Genomic DNA, 22,119 nt, shown 5'->3' with positions numbered 1-22,119 from the left:
GGAACTCAAGAGAGTAGTGTTTGGCATTCCGGGAGGGTGGGGGACGCCAGTGGGAGGGGCGGGGCGCCTGAGTCCACCACCAGGGGGGGGCACGAGTGGGGAAGTAGGCGGGGCCTGCGGGCCCCGGCGGGTCGGAGGCGGGGCCCAGGTGGTGTTGATACACAAAGAGAAAGCACCCGGAGGCATCGGCCCCGCCCACTGACGCGTCCTCTGGGTGGCCGCTATAACCCGCCGCTCTCGGTGCTGCTCAGGATTCGTGCGACGTCGCCGTCCGGGAGCGCCTTGCCCTGTGCCACCCCCAGCAGCCCGACCACGCGTTCTCGCACACTGGCGCCTTTCCCTTGAAACGGCAGACGCCGGACGATTGGGGGGCAACTTGCCATTTCCTTTTTTTATTAAAATTATTTTTCCTGCTTATTGGAGTTTTTTGTTTTCTTTTGTTTGTTTACGATTTTTGTTTGAGAAAAACCCACCGGAGGCGTTTGCGTGACATTCCGGGATTCAGGAGCCGAGACCACCGAGGTAACAGCACAGGGGGTGTCTGCGAAGGACGCGCGGCCCGGGCGGGAGTGGGGGAGGGGCATACGGGAGGGGCCGCAGCGGGAAGACAGCTGCGGGGGTCGTTTCCTCCCCAGACTGTCGATTGCGGTTAGCGGGGCCGGCCTTAGACCCTTGGCCCGCAGGAGGGGTGTTGCCGCCCTCCTTCAGGCTGGGGAGGGGCGCGCGGCGCGGGGGCCGCATGCCCGCCGGGAGCCGAACCGCATTCTCCTGTTAGGGGGAGGGGAGGCAGCCCGGCCCGCGTCTCTGCTGCGGCAAGTCTTGTGACTGATTTGCATCAATAAAAATAATTAAATCCAGGGTGTCTAGAATTTGAGGGCGCGGAGGTGGGCTCGGGCATTTTAGTGTAGCCAGCAGAGGCCACGATTGGGGAAGAGGGGCCGAGAACGTTTGACAATCGGCAATCGATATTGCATCAGTTTTCTTTCCCGGCATAGGAGGGGCCGGCGGGGCGAAGCGCTCCTCGTCAGCCAAATGCGACTAGACGAGAGTGCTCGAGGGCACGGGCGTGCGCGTGTAAACAAACCCGCTGTGCTCCTGGTGACCGGTGTTCTCCCCTGTTCGAAGGAGGATTCTGTCAGCCCTTTCCGCCCCTTCGGGTGGGCTAACTGCCGCAGAGGCATTTCCCCCTCTGGGGGCTCCGGGCATGAAAGGAAGGGTTACGAGGCACTGCTGTTGCAAATGCTAGAAGCGGGGAGCTGTGCGCCTGGGAGGCATTCACACCTAGCCAATGCCTGGGTGGGCTGTGTGCCCTGCGTGCCAGCGCACGACCAAAGAGGCCGTGGGGTAAAACAGCAGACCTCCCCGCACCCCTTCTTAAAACTTGGGATCACGAAGAGGGTGAAATACTAAAACCCGCCCTACGTGGCTTCGGGGTCCGAAGGGTGCTGGGCCTCAGCAGACGCGGAGCCGCTATGGGACCATCTTTGTTCTCCGCGGCTCCGCCGTCTGTACTTTTCCGCCCCTCGGCGCGCCCCCGCCCCTAGTGCTCGGCTGGTACTTTTCCACTCGCCTGGCGGGGGATGAATCAGCCGCGCTGCGCCGCCCGGCGATGTCACGTGACCAGGGCGGGCGCTGCGGGTCCTGACGCGCTGCCTCTACCTTCGCAGGCAGACGCGCCAGCCGGTGCACCGCAAAGGACAAAAGGAGTCCAGTGTTACTTGAAGCATCTGATTCCTCCCGGTGCTCAGCATGAAGAAAGCCGAAGTGGGAAGATTCAATATTTCCCCGGATGAGGACAGCAGCAGTTACAGTTCCAACAGCGACTTCAACTACTCCTACCCCACCAAGCAAGCAGCTCTGAAAAGGTGGGGGAAGTTGTGTCCTTTTTTAATTAGGCTTGTACGGGTCGAGGGATTCTTCTAGGACTCTGTGTTTCTTTAATTTACTGTAGCGATCTCTGAAAGAGTATCCCGTTGTCTTATTGCAATGACAGTATCTGGAGTGAAAGTCGACTCCTACTTAAAACTTAGGCATTTAAATGAAGGTGTGTTGGCAACTAAAGGGCAGTTTTGTGTTAAAGCATTGCATTGTATATTTCGATGCAATTTAAGATTTTCTTCTTTTTTTTTTTTTTCTTTTGCAGCCATTATGCAGATGTAGATCCTGAAAACCAGAACTTTTTACTTGAATCAAATTTGGGGAAAAAGAAGTATGAAACAGACTTTGTAAGTTAATAGTAATTTGTGTGTCTGTGGCTTTATGGAGTAAAAGAATAGTTTTACTTTTAGATTTCAAATCTAACTTGCCCAAAGCTGGTTTTCTCCATTTAATTATTGTTATATGTTTGGTTATCGTTTTCCCTCTATGTAGCATCCAGGTACTACTTCCTTTGGAATGTCAGTATTTAATCTGAGCAATGCGATTGTGGGCAGTGGAATCCTTGGGCTTTCTTATGCCATGGCTAATACTGGAATTGCTCTTTTTATGTAAGTATGTGTAAGTAGTGAGTCTGCCATGCAGGGCAGTTAATATGATGATACAGCGTGTTTTGGCTCCAGAAACTGACTTGAAATTCATTTGCTTAAAATTTAAAATATGAGAAATAAAAAAATATCTTATGGTATATAATTGTATGATATCGAGAAAGCCAATTAGATAGGGAAAATAGGACAACAATTAAAACTGATAATTAAGCCAAAAGTCTTTAAGTCAGTGGGAATAGTTAAGTCAGTTTTAATGGGTGGATGTTTTAAAGTAACTATTGATAAATCCCAGGTAGTTAGAAATTTTGTTATGACAAAATCTGAAGCAAAAAATATTAAGCAGTATAGTACTTCCAAATCAGTTTGGTAAATTAACATAGTCTCTCCAGGGATTTGTGGCCATTGCGTGTATAAGGAAAACACTTAAAAAAAATATACGAGATGTGGTGGTATTAGCCTAACCTGAAATATTTTTGTTTTAAGAAATGTAAGTCATAAAGCAACCTGTATTTTTTGTCTTTTTTTTTTAAGTTTTTATTGATTTTTTTTTTTTTTTTTTTTTTTCTTTAAGAGAGAGATGAAGGGAGAGAGAAATAGAAACATCCATGTGAGAAACATTGATAGGCTACCTCCTGCATGCCCCCTACTGGGGATGGAGCCTGCACCTGGGTGTATGCCCTGACCAGGAATTGAACTGAGGCCCCTCAGTCCATGGGACAGACACTCAATCCACTGAGCCACATGGGCCCAGCAGTACGTGTTCTTTTTGTTTTGTTTTTTATATTTATTCCAGATCTGTGTTTTTGCCATATGCCATAGCAAAAAAATTAATATTTTAATAAATACCTGCCTTTAAATGTTTTCTTTTTTTCCTTAGTTGTCAAGTTAGAATCTATGCTTTCCAGCATGTATACCTAGAATAGAATTTTGGAGCAGTAGAAGACTTTTGAGTAGTGGTTTTTAACCACTGTAGGGTCACTGACGCTTAAAGAATATAATAGGAAGTATGGATCTTATTTCCAGGGAAAAAGCACAAACAAAAATACTGTAAAGTTGAGCATATATTTTCAATGCTATTTATGTCATAGGTGTTAAGGTTAAGTACCTTTCGGTTTGTGGCTAAGTCAGTTTCTGTGGAAGATGTGTGATTTTTGTTATACAGATGAAGAAACAGGGAATTGTCCCTTTGTGACATATATTTTTTCTTTAGCTAACTGGTACCTTCTATTGAAGTTGTTTTCTCCAGCAGAATAGAATGTTCATGAAAAGAAAAGCAGACCTTTACAAAGCACTGCTTTTTGGTGAAATTCCATGCTGAAGTTAAGCACTATTTGAGCTTTGGAAGCCAGGATTCAGTCAGCTTGCTTCATTAACATGAGACTTTTGAGACCTTGCTAAAGTGAAGGACCAGAAATTTACATAGAAGGGACCCTAGAGTTTCAAAGTTTTTAGTGAGAAAATTGAATGGCATCTTTGTTAAATATTTGAAAGCCTTCCTAACTCTCCCTATAAAAACCGGGGGCTGTTTTTAAGTGGGTTCTAGTGCAATATTTACATGGCATCTCTGTTTCTACATATAGTATCATGTCATCTGTGAATAATGATAGTTGCACTTCCTCCTTTCCAATTTGGATCCCTTTTATTTTTTCTTCCTGGCATCTCTGTTTCGTAAATGAAACCACAGTTCTGATATATTAGCCTTGCACTTTGGAAATTATTTGTACTTTAATAGGGTCTCTGTGTTTAATTATGGTTAAATCGTATCAAAAGTGCTAAAGTGAGTTTAATCCATCAGTTATTTTTCTCTGTAGCTAACCTTATCAAGTAGACTCAGTCTGGAGGTTGAAAGAGACCTCAAAGGTTATGAAGTCCATTCATCCCTCTCTGTCATTTCAGTGTAAGAGAAAGGAGGGCTGAATTTGTCAGCACACTTCGAAAATTGCTTTTGATTAAACCAACAACATTGTCTAGTTAGAGGTGAGGCTGATAATGTCATTTCCCACCTTAGATTAGATCCCATAAAACTTTTGGCATTAGAAGAGCAGTTTGATGTCACTACCTATGTTTAACTAACAGACATCAGTTTCTTTGCCAGACCTTATATGGTACTGTATTCTGTTTGCTCATACAGAATCAAAAAAAATGTGACTGTCTGCTGGTTTGCAGAGTTTTCTTAATTTCAATTTGTGGTTCCTTGTACTACGAAGAAATTTATATTTTTCTTGGCTTGCCCTGGGGAGGAAGATAAAGCTGGAATGAGAGAGAACCTGTACCCTAAGGGAAAACATTAGGGAATCTTAGTCCCTTTCTATTCTTTTTTTTGCCCCCACCCTGTTTCCGGGAGGAGATAGCTCAGACAGTTGAACTGATAAGCCTACTTGTTAATCTAGCACAGGCATTGTTTAATTTTCCACACCATGGAATATATATTGCACATTGGTTGCTTCTCTAATTTGTGCTATCTCAGTTGGAGTTCAAAAGTATCTTGTAGGCTGGGTTTCCTGGCAGGTACTACCACCATTCTACAGGTAAAATGAACTGTTAAGTGTGGGCAAGTGGCAAGTATGCAGCTAACTATTATGGTGCCAGAATCAAATTATAAGTCTCATAACTCCATCACTTTAAAGTTCGGCTTTCTGGTGTCTCCCTGCATGTTTGGTTCCGTGGGTAAACCCTGGCTCTTAACCAATACTGTAGAGCCTGTTTTTACCTGAGACATGATGCAAGTTTTTAGGGCCAGGTAAGAGAATATGTTGACACTCTAAATAACCAGAAGGTGTCATTCTTGAGGGTATTAAATTTAGCACAAGAAATATTAGGACAAGTTTCATATTTAATGTTCAAATAACCCAAAAGAATTTAAATAGAGCTGTGCTTGTTTATAACCCTGCACCTTTTCTTTCTCTCTTCAGAATTCTGTTGACTTTTGTGTCAATATTTTCTCTGTATTCTGTTCATCTCCTTTTGAAGACCGCCAACGAAGGAGGTAGGGTAGCATTCTTGGTATTTCTAAAACAAATATACCTATTATGATTTTGTTTCCCATATAAAATACTTGCTTCATGCTTCTGTGTTCTTCAAATTATAGGGTCTTTATTATATGAACAGTTGGGACAGAAGGCATTTGGATTGGTTGGGAAGCTTGCAGCCTCTGGATCGATTACAATGCAGAACATTGGAGGTAAGAATTTTTTTTAAAAATAATCTGAATAGACTTTGCTTTGTGTAGCACAGAGTGGTAACACGTTACTTTTGGTGTCACGTGACACATTTTGCACTTGTAATGGTATAATTTTTTTTCCTCCAGCTATGTCAAGCTACCTCTTCATAGTGAAATATGAGTTACCTTTGGTGATCAAGGCATTAATGAACATTGAAGATCCAACTGGGTAGGTGCTAAGTAAGGTTACTCATAAGAAACCATTCTAGTCTAAAATGGTTTAGATACATTTTATCAAAGTTGGATACAAATTGATTATCAGTAAATTACTGTAAATGTTACTGTTGAGACTGAGAATTTTTGAGAATGAAAGACCAAAGATGGTAGCTAGTCGTGTAACTCTGGATAACTAATTTCTAATCTACATGTAAAAACAGGTTTTCTTAACTTTTCTTTTTATATTTACTCTTTAAGAAATTACAGCTGAATAACACATATTCCAATCTGTGTTAGGACTCCTGCTTTGAATTACATCAATCCTGTCTGCTTTTTGTAAATTAGAAATTCTTAAAACTTAATCCATTTAAAATGTGTAATGCCAGAAAATGTAGGCCATAATGTAGAAATTTTATCCTTCTAGCAAAGTTATTCATCCCAGGCAACTAACAGGCAGGTGGTTATCTAAAGTAAATGTTGGGGGGGAGTTAATTTACTTGCTCACTTATCTCAAAATAAAGAGTGTGGTTATCTCTGTGCTTTAGAAATTTATTTCAGTAATCTGATCTTTAGATATTAGTTTTCTGTGGGGTCTTTGTTGCTGAATTGAGTGGATTAGAACTCATAGGGCAACCAGAATTTGAAATAGTGATTTAAAAGAGAGGGTAGTGTTGGCTTCTGCAGCACATGTACTAAAATTGGAACCATACAGAGATTAGCATGTCCCTTGAGCAAGGATGACAAGCAAATTTGTGAAGCTTTCCATATTTTTAAAAAAATTAATAAAAGAAGAGGGTATAGCTGATTACCTAAAAAGGAAAAATATATTGTTAGAACTCTTAGGACATGTGGGTAATATTTTCTCTTAACTTCAGAAGGGATCTTTTGACTATTTTTGGAGTTAAGGTGGGTCAGGTTATTAAAAGATACTCTTGACAACCTGGAATAAGTCCTGGTTTGGGGACTGGGGTTTTTTGTTTTGTTTCTGCCTATGTATTTTGTCTAAGTATGAAAAAATTTCCTTGTTGAAGTATTTCACATGTACATTTGCTAACAAATTTCTGACAGAAATTTCCTTGTTTCTAACATTAAAAATTGCAAGCTAAAGCTATGACAAAGTTGGTGTACAATTTTTCTAAAAATGCTCAGAGATAAGATTACTGGCTCATAACAGTGCCTCTTTGTTCCCTGTATTAGTAGCAAGCATTTAAGAAGTATTTTATGTTATGAATCAGCTGGCAGTCTTCCCAGAGCAAACAGTGGGACAAAAGTTAAACTGTTTCATACCCCATTTCCAACCTGAGTGAGTGTTCATCTAGCACACAAAGTTAGAGATTTATTCCTGTCTGTGGGCTTTTTGAATAAGCAATACTTCCAAACCTATCTTTTTTGTGTGTAATTTTATAGTATTTGTATAAAATGAGTCCTGTGAGAAGGATGTGTATATTATTCTGAGAATATTTGTAACTGGTTTGACCTTGTTTTTTTGTTTGTTTGTTTGTTTTTAATTCAGACTGTGGTATCTGAACGGTGACTATTTGGTTTTGCTGGTGTCATTGGTGCTCATTCTTCCTTTGTCACTGCTAAGAAATTTAGGTGAGCAAACCCACCTCTAAAGAGAATTGAAATGCTCCTCTCACCAGCTAATTGGCTTTCTCATAATAGACAATGAAATCTAAAAAGCCCTAAAAACATATCTTTGGGAGTTACAGCATACAAACCTCTGTAGGTCTTATAAAATCCTAGCACGATGACTCTCAAGGCATCAAAGTATGTTGTATGTTTGTAAATAATAATATAAAATGAATGAAAGTTTTTATTATTTTAGTTACTAGCAACTATTTTAAAGTAATTCTATAGCTTTAGTATATAAGAATGAGAAACGTAATATTGTAGCTACACAGAAGTCTTCCAAGCAGAATTGCATTACTTAGTAGAGAAAATAGATTTGCCTTAAACCCATTTCATTAAATTAACATTTATTCTCTTCTCTACCCTGTCCTCCAGGATATTTGGGATATACCAGTGGCCTTTCCTTGTTGTGTATGGTGTTCTTTCTGATTGTGGTAGGTATAACTTCTTTAAAGTTAGAGATTTGTCCTTTATAAGTCCTGTCACATTATTCAGTTTGACAAATGAAAAATAATATATTTTCAGGTGATTTGCAAGAAATTTGAGATTGCTTGTCCATTTGAAGACCCATCAATAATAAGTGAGGCAGTAAACAGCACCTTCATACCATCAACGGTGTTACCTCATATAGCATTTAACATGACTGATGATTCCTGCAGACCGCGTTATTTTACCTTCAACTCACAGGTAACTAAATAAAATCTTTTTTTCTGAAAGGAAGTTTTTAAGGAAGAAAAGAGGGATACCACTGGAAATTTTAAAATAACTCCCAATGTAAAGGGAGGGAGGGGTAAGAGCTGCTCTTTAGAAAACATGATTAGTTTATTGAGGACTGAGAAGAAAGCATTGCTTTGTGTCTTAAAATAGTTTCAAAAATGAAGTAATTATGATGTTAATGACACATTTCAAAGTTAGGATATTGATCAACGTAGTGAACAAATGGAAAGATTATCTTAGAATCCAAGCCTAATTATTTTAATTAGTTAATATAAAGTAAGTTAATACAAAATATATGTTGCAGAACTTGTGATAACACATGAGTTTGTTACATTAGGATATTGAGAAAAGTTTTATGTCTTTTGCAGACCGTCTATGCTGTGCCAATTCTGACCTTTTCATTTGTCTGTCATCCTGCTATTCTTCCCATTTACGAAGAGCTGAAAGAGTGAGTGCTGTACCTATTTTCATATAGATTTCTTGGGAAAATATGATTACTGCTATAACTACTACTAACATATATTTTCGTATTTTTCTTTGAATGTACATAGTCGCAGCCGTAGAAGAATGATGAACGTGTCCAAGATTTCATTTTTTGCTATGTTTCTCATGTACCTACTTGCTGCCCTCTTTGGATACTTGACATTTTATGGTAAATATTGTCTGGTTTACACCCCCAAGAAAATCACATTGTGAAATGAAATTGATGCTTTGATATGAATAGTTCTATCACTTCAGTTCAAGTATATTTATTTGTGGTGAGAAATTGAATTTAGAGCTTAGAATTTTCTATGGTATATTTAATAAGTAATTTCTAGAATGCAGCTTCAAAAGTGTACCATTAGTCACTTGATGCCTTTTTTTTTATTATTATTAATTTTTTATTTTTTATCCTTACCCGAGGACATTTTTTTTTTATATTTTGTTCAGATAGAGTGGGAGAGAGAGAGAGAGAAACATCGATGTGAAGGGACACATCGAGTGGTTGCCACCCACACAACCCAACCAGGGCTGGGGACAAACTGCAACCGAGGTACATGCCCTAAGCGGGAACCGAACCCCGGTCTCTCGGGACCACAGGCCGATGCTCTAACCGCTGAGCCAAACCGGCCAGGGCCTGTTTTTATATGATATACTTACATCTAAGTTTATCCTACCTATCCCCTCCTATCACTTTCAAATTATACAACACACACAAACAGAAAGCCAAACATGGGATTTAGCTATTTAGCTCCTGTTGTTTTTAATGGGGGTCATGTGGCTAAATCTCTACTTTGGTATTTAGAAAAATTTTCCTTCAATATTATTTTAATTGCATTAACCCTAATTCCGAATTAATCTTATTAGCCTCTTAGTTGGTAGTCATTTTGTGAGTAGTTAGTAACTTTGGTGCAAATTTTGTTACCAATTAGATTTTCTGCCTAATCTCCAGAGAAAACAGCACACTTAAAGTTTTTTTTTTCTTTTTCCACAGAACATGTTGAGTCAGAATTGCTTCATACCTACTCTAATGTCCTGGGAACTGATATTCTTCTTCTCATTGTCCGTTTGGCTGTGTTAGTGGCTGTCACCCTGACAGTTCCTGTCGTTATTTTCCCAGTAAGTAATCACTTGCTCTCTTTTCAGTAGGAATGGGTTTAAATGTGAAGATTTGTGAGATATTTATTTTCTGGGAGAAGGGAAATACCACTAGAGCAATACTGAGTTGATGGTTGTTTTGAGGGGACTTTAAAAAATACTTTATAAATTTTTAAGACATCCTAGGGCATGTTTTTCATAATTGTAGATATTAAATGATTTTTAGCATTCAGATGTTTAGAAAACAGCAATAGAGGAGGGGACACAATTTTATTTAAAAAACTGCTTGTTTTAGATAGATTTTTCTATTTGGGTTTTTTTTTTTTATATTAATTAAAGCTAGAACTTTAATTTGTTTATTTATTCATTTTTACAGATCCGAGGTTCCATAACTCACTTGTTTTGTCCAACAAAAGATTTCAGTTGGTGGCGTCATACTCTCATTACAGTATCCATCTTGGCATTTACCAATTTGCTTGTCATCTTTGTCCCAACTATTAGAGATATCTTTGGTTTCATTGGTAAGTTTTAGAAAGTATCAAGGTTGATTTAAATATTTTTTAAGGTTTAAAAAATGGGTGACAAATGATTTACTGAATTCTCAAGAGATGGTAAATGTTGTTTTACAGGTGCATCTGCAGCTGCTATGTTGATTTTTATTCTTCCGTCTGCCTTCTATATCAAGCTAGTTAAGAAAGAATCTATGAAATCTGTGCAAAAGATTGGGGTGAGTAACAGATTATGACTACAGAAACAGTAATAATCTTCCAGTATCAGAAATTCCACAACTGATTTTAATTTTAGTCTCTTAGTAAATGTTTCTATGACAGTGTACTTCATTGATGAAAGATTGGGGGCGAAGAAGTTTGCCATCTAATACATGCTTAAGTTAATTGGAAGAAAGTTATTAGATATTAGAGAGATAGAGTATAAAGTGTAAAGATTCTTACTTAACTTTCAACATTTGTTGAACCAGTGTTTTTTGGACTGCCTGTTGTGTGGCAGGCACTTACATGGGCCTTGAGTATATAAAAGAGAAAAAGATGGGGTGTTTAGTCGAAAAAAGACAAACCATCTTCAGAGCAAAGCTTGGTGGGGCTGTTTTACACTTTAAAATATTATCATAAACTCTAAAGTGCAATAACTAATTTTTCAAAGGGTATGATATGTTAAGCATAAATGATTCTGGTGGGTCTATTTGGGATAAAGATTGAGTAAAGCAAGTTGTTGGCTTATAATAATTCTGATACTTTTCAGAATAGAATGGTAGTAGAGAATAAGGACCAAAAAGCAAAGTACATAGTGGCAGTAATTGAAGGGTAAGATTGGAAGTCAACTTCTGTCTCTTAGAAAGACCTTTGACTTTGACACGAGCTGCATTTTAGGATGACTTGGATTTGATTTTGTGACTTCAATTTTTGCTTTAAAAAAAGACAAAAAAAAAAAGCCCAGTTTTACTTTACAAAGTAGTTTATTCAGCAAAGAAAATCCTTTACGTTTTCATTTGAGAGAATGAAATTTAAAAGTGAAATTTTGGAAGCTTTCAGAGATAGATATTTTGTATGATAGATGACCCTTTGATTAAGACCATTTAAATACCTTTATATCTCTATAAAATATTACTGATGTAATTTTAATAATTATAAGCCCATTTTTTTAAAGTAGAAAGCAATATTGAACATACATATTTTGTCTCTTGCTGATCAGTGTTCTCTGTGTGCTTATTGCAGGCTTTGCTCTTCCTATTCAGTGGCATAGTGGTGATGATCGGAAGTATGGCCTTGATTGTTCTGGATTGGGTACACAATGCCCATTGAGCGGGCCAATAACTGGCACCACTAAAACTTCAGTAGTCCATTTGATGCCGGTGTTGAGTCAACTCTCAACTACTATGAAATTTCACCTAATGTTTTCAGTTTCACTTCCTTTTGAAGTGCAGATTCCTCGCTGGTTCTTCTGAGTGCAGAATAAGTGAACTCTTTTTTTGTTTGTTTGTTTGTTTGTTTTGTTTTGTTTTTAAAGAAGCTATTCTGTATGATAGAAATGGACATGAACAACAAAACCACGAGTCTCGGGTTAATGGAAGTGACAATTTTATTCCATTCCAGAGAATGGACGAACTCTTAACTTTTATCAAGCCACATGTTTGGCTGTGTCATTGTTTAACTTGGATAATTTTATGGTTTTACTTGAATGTGCCTAATGGAACCATTTGATGTGAGAAACAATTCTTAATTTACAGCAAAGTATTGAAATAACCATTGAGAAAAACACTATTATTTTTTGTACCAAAAATATTTAAAGACCTCAGAAGCACTATTTTACTTTTAAAAAATGCTTTTTTTTAACATTGTCCAAAAACAGTTGTCAATAAATTCCGTAAAAAAAATTTTCATTGGTGTTTAAAAACAAACATAAGTATTATGAAATGAATTGCCTTTTTGTAGGCATAATAAGCCAAATACTTTTTTTAGACAAAATGATTTTTAGACAAAATGATGTAATGAAAAATTGTACTATGAGTAGGAGCATAGTTTTTTTGCCATTCAAACTTTACCATTCAAAGATAATTGATTGCTGATTGTTAATACCAAATCAGATGAACTCTGTTCATCATTTTTCTTCTCTGTTCCCAAATAATTTAGTTCGTTGAGACAAATATTTATGGCTTCAATCTATTAGAATGGAAGATGATGCAGATATTTCTGTGGGAAGTAAAATAAATAACTTTGAGGTACCAAATAGTGCAATTGGCTAAAACAGGGTTTATTCAGTTGCATCTGTGTCCAGAGTTACAGCTCTGGGTTTTTTGGGCCAGCCCTTTTTTGACATTGCTTCCAGCAGTGGGAAATAGGCATTTGATGGCTATAGGCCAAAACTGTTTTATCCAGAGTACAACTTTCCAAAATGCTCATCTACTACTGGAAGTGTGAATTACTTGATAATATGTGGCTGTCATGTTCATGTTTTGTCTACAGTAGAGGTCTAATCCACAGGTTACACCAATATTGGGAATAATATAAGTTCTCTTCATATAGGCCACTGGGTTTCTCATGCAGTAAGCTTTTTCAAAAACTTACTTGCACTGGATTGTCATCTCATTCTTGTACAACATAGAATTATTTGTTTACATCCAACAAATGGTTAGCTAGGGAAAACAGTGCAACCTGAGTGTAAGTAGTTGGTCCAACTGCATGTTCACCCTTCCATGTAAATTCCAGTTAGAACTGAAAAAATTACTTGGCTTTTAAGAGCACATTTATTGTACGTTACGATGTATGGTGATATATTATTAAATAATGTGGTACTTTGCTCATCAGGCATAATGTCTAAAATCTAATATACATAATTCCATTAGTGGTTGAGGGAAGCAAATAATGGAATCGTCAATTGGTCATCTGGCTGTTAAGGTTTTCTCTTGAACTAAACATTTTTAGTTCTAGGCAAGGGCCAGAAATGTGGCAGACATGGTTTTTATTACACATTCTTGTATTATATGTGACTAGTTTGTAGACCAGATATGTCTGTCTGTACTTAAAGACCCTTGTGGAACTGGAAGACATCTTGTAGTGCTACATTGGTGAAACCAATGGTCCATTTTTGTTTGTTTCTACAAAAATAAAGGAATTGGGGACCATCTAGAAAGGCAGTGAGAAGGCGGATTCTACAGCGCTGCTTTCATTTAATTGGGCTTTTGGCACTCCCTTCTAATCCAGAACCTCACCTCTAGTTCAGACCAAGAATTGGCACTTCTGCTCGAGTTCCTGGAAGAATGGCTGATTTTGTATCTAAGGCCCATCAGAGAATACCAAGAGCTGTTTTCTACAGTTTACTTCGATTTACATCTTTTCGTATGGGAGAAAATGCCTTGTCAACCAGGAAAGAAGGGAAAAAAGTCCTCACAGCAAATCTATGTGGGGAGGCTCATCCAACCTTTTTTGGCTGTTTGAGGTTCAAAATCAGCTGCCTAGGGTAAATTCCATCACACGGTTTTCTTGGAGCTATCTTGTCTGTCTTGAGGTTCCTGAACAATGAATTCCCATTAATAAGCAGTCTTCAGTATTAAAACCACTGTCTTGTCACCTCATTTTGCATTACTGTCTTCCGTGGATGTTTCAGTTATAACTGTAATGTTATTTATAGAACAGCATTAATCCATTAAAGCTAACCTATTTTTCAATATTTATGATAATCTATGTACATACATTGTCTGTCCATATGTATTTGTAAATAGGTTGTATATAATTCCATAGGTCAGGTTTGGGTCTTGGATTCAAGTGTATATATTCCTGTAACTTTCTTAACTGCATTTTGATGAATTCACATTATGTATATCTAAGAATTGTCCCAAAATTACCTGTACAGAGATGTCGATATAAACAAATTGATAAATTGTGTAAACACTACAATTTTTAAATATTGTTTAAATTGTATTTGCAATAAACAGACTGGTTGGCCATTACTTTTTTCCCCCCCATGAAAACGTGGTGCAAGTTCAGATCTCTTCTTTAAATTTAGGAAGGTCTAAATTTTCAAAATGCAGTAGTTATCAAAATGTGATCTAGTGTAAGGACAGATCTTTGAGAACCTAGGTGTGTTAATCTTATGTATATAGTGTAAAAATGCCCCCTGTACTGTTAGAAGTCAACAATTCCAGTATGAATTGTTGGCAAAGAGTGCTACACGGTTTCAATGAAACAATGTACGTTTTAACTGAACTAAAATAAATACATGCTTAATCCTGAGCAGCAGTGTTTTCTTTGGGGTAATGGGATCAATGTGTCTGATGTATTTTGTAAGGGCAGCACCTGGCTTTTAGATCCTTATGTTAGTGATAATGAAGAAAAAAGTACTCGGGAAAATTCTGCTTTTTAAGTTCCTAAAACTTATAAATTTACAAAGTGTGAGGAGGACTGAAAAACAGCCATCTCAAGGATCCAGGCTTGGATCTACAGTGAGGAGGCCAATATTGTATCAGAAACTAAAAATCAATATTGTATCAGAAACTAAAAATGCAGCTTTCTGGAGCACCTGCCTAAGTAGTTTGATTCCATAGGTCTGTAGGGCCGCCCAGAGGCCCCCCCCCCCCCCCCCCCGAAAGCTACCCAGGTGATATCTGATGCAGTTTAAATTAAGGGTTGCTGAAACTAGCCTGGGAATAAGTCAGATTACTTCCACTTTGGTGAATTCACACAGCAGAGGAAGTGCTCCAGAGGAATTAATAGACAAGCTGATGGGTGTGAAGGTGTACCTGAGTGACAGTAGATGTGAAGAGGATTACTGAAATACACAGGATGGTTCAGGTATGGCCTACTGCTGGCCTTAAAAGCTTAGGGCTCCTAAAGTGAGTTATCCAATGCTGAAACAAAAAGAGTGTTAACCACAGAACAGGTAAAGGCAAGGAATTCGGCAAGAACCTATACCTCTTATTAACTGGTCAAGTGGGAAGAAATTTGTGAGTAGAAAATGCAACAGAATTTGAGCAACAAAGTCACTCATCTGAGAAGTTTTAACTGAACACATACCATATGCAACTAAGATGCCCATGGGAAAGAGGGTAGGGTTACATGTCAGACTCAGATTTTAACAGAATCCGTACACTTTCAACCCATTTTTTTTTTAAGTCAGTTTTTTTTTTTTATTAATTTTTGTTACAGATGTTTCTCCTTTTCCCCCACTGATTCCCCCCCTCCCCCTCCCTCCCCGCCCTGTCCCCAGCTTTGTTGTCCATGTCCATTGTTCATGCATACATGCATATAAGTTCTGTGGTTTATCTCTCCCCCACCACCCCCTCTTCTGGGGATTGTCAGTCTGTACCCCACTTCCACATCTCTGGGACTACCCCATTCCTCAGACTGTTATGTTCATTATATTCCACAAATAAGTGAGATCATATAATACTTGTCCTTTTCTGTTTGGCTTGTTTCACTTAGGATGATACTTTCCAGGTCCCTCCATGTCGTCTCAAAGGATAAGAGATCTTTCTTACAGCTATGCAGTACTCCATTGTGTATATATACCACAACTTTTTTTATCCATTCGTCTACTGATGGACACTTGGGCTGTTTCCAGATCTTTGCTATTGTAAATAGTGCTGCTACAAACATGGGGGTACATATATTCTTTCTGATTGTCAACCCACTTTTTTAAACGACATTGAACAGAAAGCCAATTTATTAATCTAAAATTAGAAATATATTTAATGGGTAGGTCCACTAAGGAGATGAAAATACAGTTCTATAATCAGGCTGCCAGCTATGTCCAAGAGATATTTCCAGTAAGCCTGAGAAATAATCTAGGAACATTTCTAACTAAACCAAATCTTTTTGTCTTGACTTGGAAATACTCTTACCTGGAAGAGTATTGGCTTACTTAAGTTTCTGGTAACAAAGTAAAAAAAATCCATTTAAATTAACTTAACCAAAAATGGTGTCAGAGGGAAAGAACTTAGAAGGATATTGGGGTACCTCGGAGAAAAGATAAACAGGCCTCCAAAAGGTCAAACACTAGATTTGTCCTAGAGACTTCACTATGAAGCTCTGCAGTTAGATTCTGAGCAATTTCTTCAGCCAACTTCTCAAGATAAACATTGGTTTATAATGGGTGCAGATCTTTAATACAGCCACATGGACATGGCTGCCAGGATCCACCCTAGGGGGTGGGAGAACAGTTCTCAGAGGAGGAGTGGAAGAGTCATGGGCTGCAAATTGGGTCACCATCTGTCGTAGTTTTAGCACTGAAAGTGCGTCCTGGGAAACCCCTCGGTCCAACCAAACTGGGGTGGTTGGTCACCCTAGTTAGGAAGGCATGCAAAAAAGAGTGTCTAATAAAATAGCCTGGGATACCGATAAACTCATTATTTTTTTATTTCCTTTTTTTTTTTTATCCTCACCTGAGGATACAATTTTTGCATTTATCTTCAGATAGAGCGGGAAGGAGAGAAGGGGGAAGAGAGAGAGAAACATCGACATGAGAGAGACACATCGAGTGGTTGCCACCCACACGACCCCAACTGGGGGGCGGGGGACAAACTGCAACTGAGATATGTGCCCTTAGTGGGAACCGAACCCAGGACTCTCTGGTCCACAGGCCAACACTCTAACCGCTGGGCCAAAGTGGCCAGGGCTGGATTTTCTTTTTCTATATGTCCAGGTAGAACACTAGTCTTCTTTTGTGACTTTGCCCCAACTCCACAGATTATAGCTTCCTCAAATCATAATTTTTCTGTTTCCCCCCAACAGAGTTGTAAGCTTTGTAAAAGCAGGCATCTGTCTTTTTATTAATTTATCCTCAACAGTCGTAACAGTCTCTAGCAATTAGTGCATAAATACTGAATGTAATTTGTTGAGTGAATAAATATCCCCTTCATTTCATATAACATAGTTGAGATGAAGCTCAAAATTTTAAGCAAGAATTTACTGAATGCTTACAAAATAAATACAGCAAATACCATGACATTAAACACTGACTTAAGAGATAATTTATTTCTCTTCAACCAGAAGCCTACCTATAAGAGAAAGGCTTTCTTGCCCAGCTTATGATCTGCCTCCAGGTGGCAGAAGCATCTTTAACCTCTACCGCATGTGATTTTATAGTTGTGAAATCCTAGCCAGATTTGGTTGTCCTCTACATATTATGAGGAAAAACACTGGCCCAGCAAGTCTGGTTGCTTACTACTTCTGTCTTCAAGGGAACCATGAGTGAACCTTAGCCAACTCCTGGGAATGTGGCCTTCAGAAGGTTTTTTATGTTAGTAATTGATGATTTTGTTATATACACCTGAAGCAATGGACCATGCTAGACTGGCTTTGAGCTTGCTTTACACAAACACCAAGATTAATGATGTGTACCTGGTTTCATTGTTGGGGTCCTTGTTTTTTGGTTGCTAAGGCTGGTTGCAAAGCAGAAGGTGTCTACGTGACTGATCCCACTAAAACCCTTGGACCTTGAAACTCATTTGGGCTTCCCTGGGCAGACATTTCACACACATCCCGTAGTTCACAGCTAGAAAAAGAGCATGCCTTTGTGGCCTCAGACAAGGAAGCTCTCTTAGAACCCAGTGCTGGACCTGTCTAGATTCCACCGTTGCATCTTTTTCCTGTTGCTTTTGCTCTGTATCATTTGCTGTAATAAATTTTAGCAGCAAGTATTACCTGCTATTGAGTGTTGAAAGTCCTTCTGGTGAATAACCAAATAAAACATGTAATTTTTTTGTTTTTCTTTACGCCATCAGTTTGCAAACCTGTGGATTACCTCTTGCTTTCACCAGGATGAATCTACTCACAACTATGCCCTTAAGGCATTATTGAGCAAGTTTTACTCAATAGTGTCTTGGGTGTAGGGTGTTGGGAGGGTTAAAAAGCAAAGAGAATTTTTTATATTGCACATCCCACTATGTTCAACTTCATAAAATCCCATTGGACATGTTCCTTCTTCCAAGTCTCTCTGGCTGGGCTGTGAACTAAAGATTCTCTCTGTCCACCCTTTCTCCCATACTATCCCCTATCCTTGTGATTAGTTCAACTCTGTCCTCAATCTGCCTATCCTTCTTAGGTAAAAAATGTTTTCAAGTCATCAGGACTCACTTTCCTGAGATGGCATTTTACTGGCCATTTATTTTCATTTCATTGTTGCTTTTGAAGATCTCACTTCTACCCTTCCAAAAGGACTTATCTTAGTATTTTCTCTTTCTTTCTCTCTCTCTTTCTTTCTTTCTTTCTTTCTCTCTCTCTCTTTCTTTCTTTCTTTCTTTCTTTCTTTCTTTCTTTCTTTCTTTCTTTCTTTCTTTCTTCTTTTTCTTTTTATCACAAATAGGATTTTTTATTCTTTGTCACCATTAAATGTCTGAATTTTAAAGATTCTTGGACTGGGGGTTCATATCCATCAGCTTGTTCCACTTTAGCACCTGTCTCATCCCCAGTAGCTTTTCCAGAACTGCTACCTTCACCATGAAGCTCCATGAGTTTTCCCAATTCAAACTTGGGCTTCTTCAGCATTTTGACTTTTCTAAAAAAGACGTCATGGAGCAGATAAATAGATTGGCAAGCCTTTTCTATGTCTTTTCCAATGCTATCTGGAATCAATATATTGACCACTTCTTTCAAGTCATTTGTCTGCACCTCTCGGGTCATGATTTCCATCATCTTCTTCTGGATTTGGTGGACCTGTTGATGCTGAGCATAAGAGGTCTTCTGAATCTGATTGTAGCATTTTTTAGTAAAACCAACACAGAATAGATGAAGCAAATAACCATTGGTAGTCTTGACATCAACATGAGCTTCAATCGTCGTCTGCCATTTTTTTGACCATGGAGCACGTCTTGTCACGGGTAAGATCCATGCCATGGAAATTAGTCAGGCAGTTTTTACCCTGAACATCTTCAGTAATTAGCTTGAATTTTCTAAATGCAACTTCATCATTCTGCAGATCAGCTAGGCTCACTTCAAAAACATGACCCTTGAGACCATCGGATGCGATTTTGGTTCCTTGAGTTTTCCTGACCAGTGTTTTTCCAATATTTCTTATATTGAACATAGTTGGTGCTTTCACATCATACCAATTTTTCTTAGAAAATGGATCAACTACTTTCTTCTTGGCTCCCTTTTTGCCGCCTTTTGTAAGGCACTTGTTCTTGCCCACTGCCATGGTGCTGCAGAGAGAACCAAAAGGCAGTATTCTTTTTTTTTTTAATTTTTTTTTTTTATTATTGATTTTAGAGAGAGAGAGAAACATCGATGAGAGAGAACATCGACTGGCCTCCTTCTGCACAACCCCCACTAGGGATTTGGCTCACAACTTGGACATGTGCCCTGACTGGGAATTGAACCAATGACCTCTTGGTGCATAAGTTGATGCTCAATCACTGAGCCACACCGGCTGGGCTTAGTATTCTTTCTAACCACTTACAGTGCGTTCCCTGAAAGGAGTTCTGGTAAGTTCAACTTCTTCATCTGATTATATTAAAAATATCTGATGTGGAGCCCAGTCCATACAGGAGAAAAAAACAGAGTTGTGCTGGTTGAAACATTCAGGGGTGAGATCTAGAGCTTAAGGGCTGATCCTCACAACCTCTTTCCACCTGCTTCATCTCTCCACAATGGCCACGAGACGCTGCCTTAAACCAGGGCTCTCTGCAACATGGCTTGAAAAAGATGGCTCTTAATTCTTTCAGGACATAAAGACCCCAAGGTAACAACAATCCTGCCAACCTGAAGCTCAGCTACTGAGTTGTCATTTTCTGAAAACAGCCTTATTGGCAGGACGGTGGTCTCAGCCTCCTCTCTACAACCCAATCGCCTTTACGTCAGGACAACCCAATAACCAAAAGATTGACACTCAAGTCACGTAGAGGTCAAGTCTCCTTGACTGTGAGGGTATTGCTAAGGAGATACTCGAGTTCTTCCAGGTATCTCTGAGGTGGAATAAGTAAAGAAATCAAAGTGGAAAATAGACACTGATATAAAAAAATTCATTTCCTGTCCCCTCATCAACAATGATGCCATTGCTAAGAATTGCCTTAGGTTTTGCAGAAAGCATAGTCTTATAAATAGGTAGGGGAATAAACCATTTTAGATCTAGTTCTGAGGTATTTAATTTTAAAAGAACAAGTGATCATAAATCAATCCACTGAATCATGTTTCTTGGGGAATTGGGGAATTATTCGTAGGTCCTCACTGTATAACTTTAAACTTCCAAAGCTACATACATTCTTACTGAAAATTTGGTAAAATCACACATCAATAGAATTTTTAAAAGTGAGGTATCTGGTCATTAGGCAATAAAAGGAACCAAATAATATTAAGATGCCTATTTCAAGGATGCAGCTTCAGCATCCAACTGTGTATTTTTCTGGAGGGGAAAAGCATCCCTTAAGTTTTGGTAAATGATGGATTTTCTTCCAGTATCTCCAATCTACTGTAGCCTATCATGGAATCATGTGTACCAAGCCAAAAATAAGCTATATTTCTTTTTTATTTTCTTTTGTTTTCTTTGTATTTCCCCTTGAAAGAGACTGAGAGTCTCAAGAGATGTGGAACTTATGGTTCACAACACTTCTGCTCCAGATAGAGAGGCTGTATTTTTAAGCCAATCCCTAAATAAAAAGAACCAAAAAAGGAAATATGTGGAGTATAAAACTCTCTCCTCAAAATGCATGAGAGCCTCATAAATTTGAAAACATTTTTCTCTCATAAATTGCTCCAAAAATAAATGTTCAGTAGTTACCACCTGTATTAGAGGCAAATAAGAGAACATTCCTTCTTGTTTTTGGAGGAGAGGCTGGTAAATTGTATTTTAAAGAAGAATTCTTTCTTCTTAAAACACACACACACACACACACACACACACACACACACACGAGACGGGCCAGTAAGCCAGGACAAGTGGAACAGGAAAACTGGGACAGATAGTTAAATGGCCAAGCAGTTTACTGCTATCTAATAAATCACAAAATCCTAACTTCTGTAACCAAGGACACTTAAAAGAGTAAATGGTTTACACTTCTCCTCCCCAACCAGAGGGTAAATAACTTAAATCACCCTACTCAGGAAGACTGACAGCAGAAATCAAATTAGTACTATTTGTACCAACCACACCCAAATAAATCTTATTTTGGTTCATCAGCATAAAGCTGACAAATATTCTATTGAGATCCTCCCTAAAACTTCCCCTAAACTCCCAGGCTTTAAAATGCTCAAGAAGAAGGACCCGGGGTGCTCTTCAACCCAAGAGCATGCTCACACTGTTCTTCCTTCTCAGGCCAGTATCTCCTAAACTTTAAGGGTCCCCATGACACTTGCAATTAGGGGAGCAATGGGCAGCAGCAGCTCATCCTGGCCTAACCCCTTGAACCTGTTCCAAGTCCCCCTTTTCTCTGACTTTCCAGTGAACCAAAGCAGGGGGGTTTTCTTGTTGCTTATTCTATCCTAGGTCCGTCCTTGTTTCTGTCCCCAGCTTTAATGAACATACTCTCAAAATCACCTGGACTCGTTTTGTGAGCTGTTTCCTACACAAAGTCAAGAACCCACACACTACCAGCCGGCCCAACCCTAGGCAGACCCACTCTGGGCCCAGTCTCCTTCCAGTAACACAAGAAAACAATAATCCATTTAAAAATCTAGCACAGATTTTACTACAATATTTGTTGAAGAGGAGTTAATAATCAACAGTACCAGTAATTGCTCCACACTGGTGGTTACTATGCCACACTGTTATGGAAAGCTGGTATGGGGGGGGGAAGCATGACCTTGTAGTTGTGCAGAGGTAAGTTCAAGTTCTGGTTTGCCACTATAGTCTTCAGACACTTAACGATGGGAAATACATTGTTAGGCAGTT

General features: G+C 38.8%; 2 protein-coding genes and 1 non-coding gene across 5 annotated transcripts; 2 read left to right on the top strand and 1 right to left on the bottom strand.

Annotated features, from left to right (window-relative positions):
• The first annotated feature begins 257 nt into the window (after nt 1–257).
• On the top strand, nt 258–14,671 carry SLC38A2 (solute carrier family 38 member 2). Of its 3 annotated transcripts, XM_036251091.1 has the most exons (16): nt 258–522; nt 1,668–1,865; nt 2,144–2,225; nt 2,371–2,486; nt 5,396–5,469; nt 5,572–5,664; nt 5,791–5,872; nt 7,373–7,455; nt 7,867–7,925; nt 8,017–8,178; nt 8,577–8,656; nt 8,760–8,860; nt 9,683–9,807; nt 10,163–10,307; nt 10,416–10,513; nt 11,517–14,669. In XM_036251091.1, the coding sequence occupies exons 2-16, from the start codon at nt 1,750–1,752 to the stop codon at nt 11,601–11,603; spliced, it is 1,503 nt and encodes a 500-aa protein (XP_036106984.1). In that variant the 5' UTR covers nt 258–522; nt 1,668–1,749; the 3' UTR covers nt 11,604–14,669. The 3 variants fall into 3 exon arrangements, with proteins under 3 accessions (XP_036106984.1, XP_036106985.1, XP_036106986.1); XM_036251092.1 differs by lacking the exons at nt 5,791–5,872; nt 7,373–7,455 and having other exon boundaries at nt 11,517–14,671; XM_036251093.1 differs by lacking the exons at nt 258–522; nt 2,371–2,486 and having other exon boundaries at nt 1,749–1,865; nt 11,517–14,671.
• Nucleotides 6,528–6,631, top strand: LOC118624805. Its single transcript, XR_004958474.1, has one exon. It is a non-coding gene; the product is annotated as a U6 spliceosomal RNA (small nuclear RNA).
• A 4,381-nt stretch (nt 14,672–19,052) lies between the features above and the next one.
• On the bottom strand, nt 19,053–19,431 carry LOC118624318 (40S ribosomal protein S3a-like). Its single transcript, XM_036252487.1, has one exon. The coding sequence runs from the start codon at nt 19,429–19,431 to the stop codon at nt 19,066–19,068; it is 366 nt and encodes a 121-aa protein (XP_036108380.1). The 3' UTR covers nt 19,053–19,065.
• Between the last annotated feature and the right edge of the window lie 2,688 nt (nt 19,432–22,119).

This window comes from Molossus molossus, unplaced genomic scaffold, assembly GCF_014108415.1.
Source record: "Molossus molossus isolate mMolMol1 unplaced genomic scaffold, mMolMol1.p scaffold_m16_p_10, whole genome shotgun sequence".
Lineage (NCBI taxonomy): Eukaryota > Metazoa > Chordata > Mammalia > Chiroptera > Molossidae > Molossus > Molossus molossus.
This window is presented reverse-complemented; position numbering and strand designations above follow the sequence as displayed.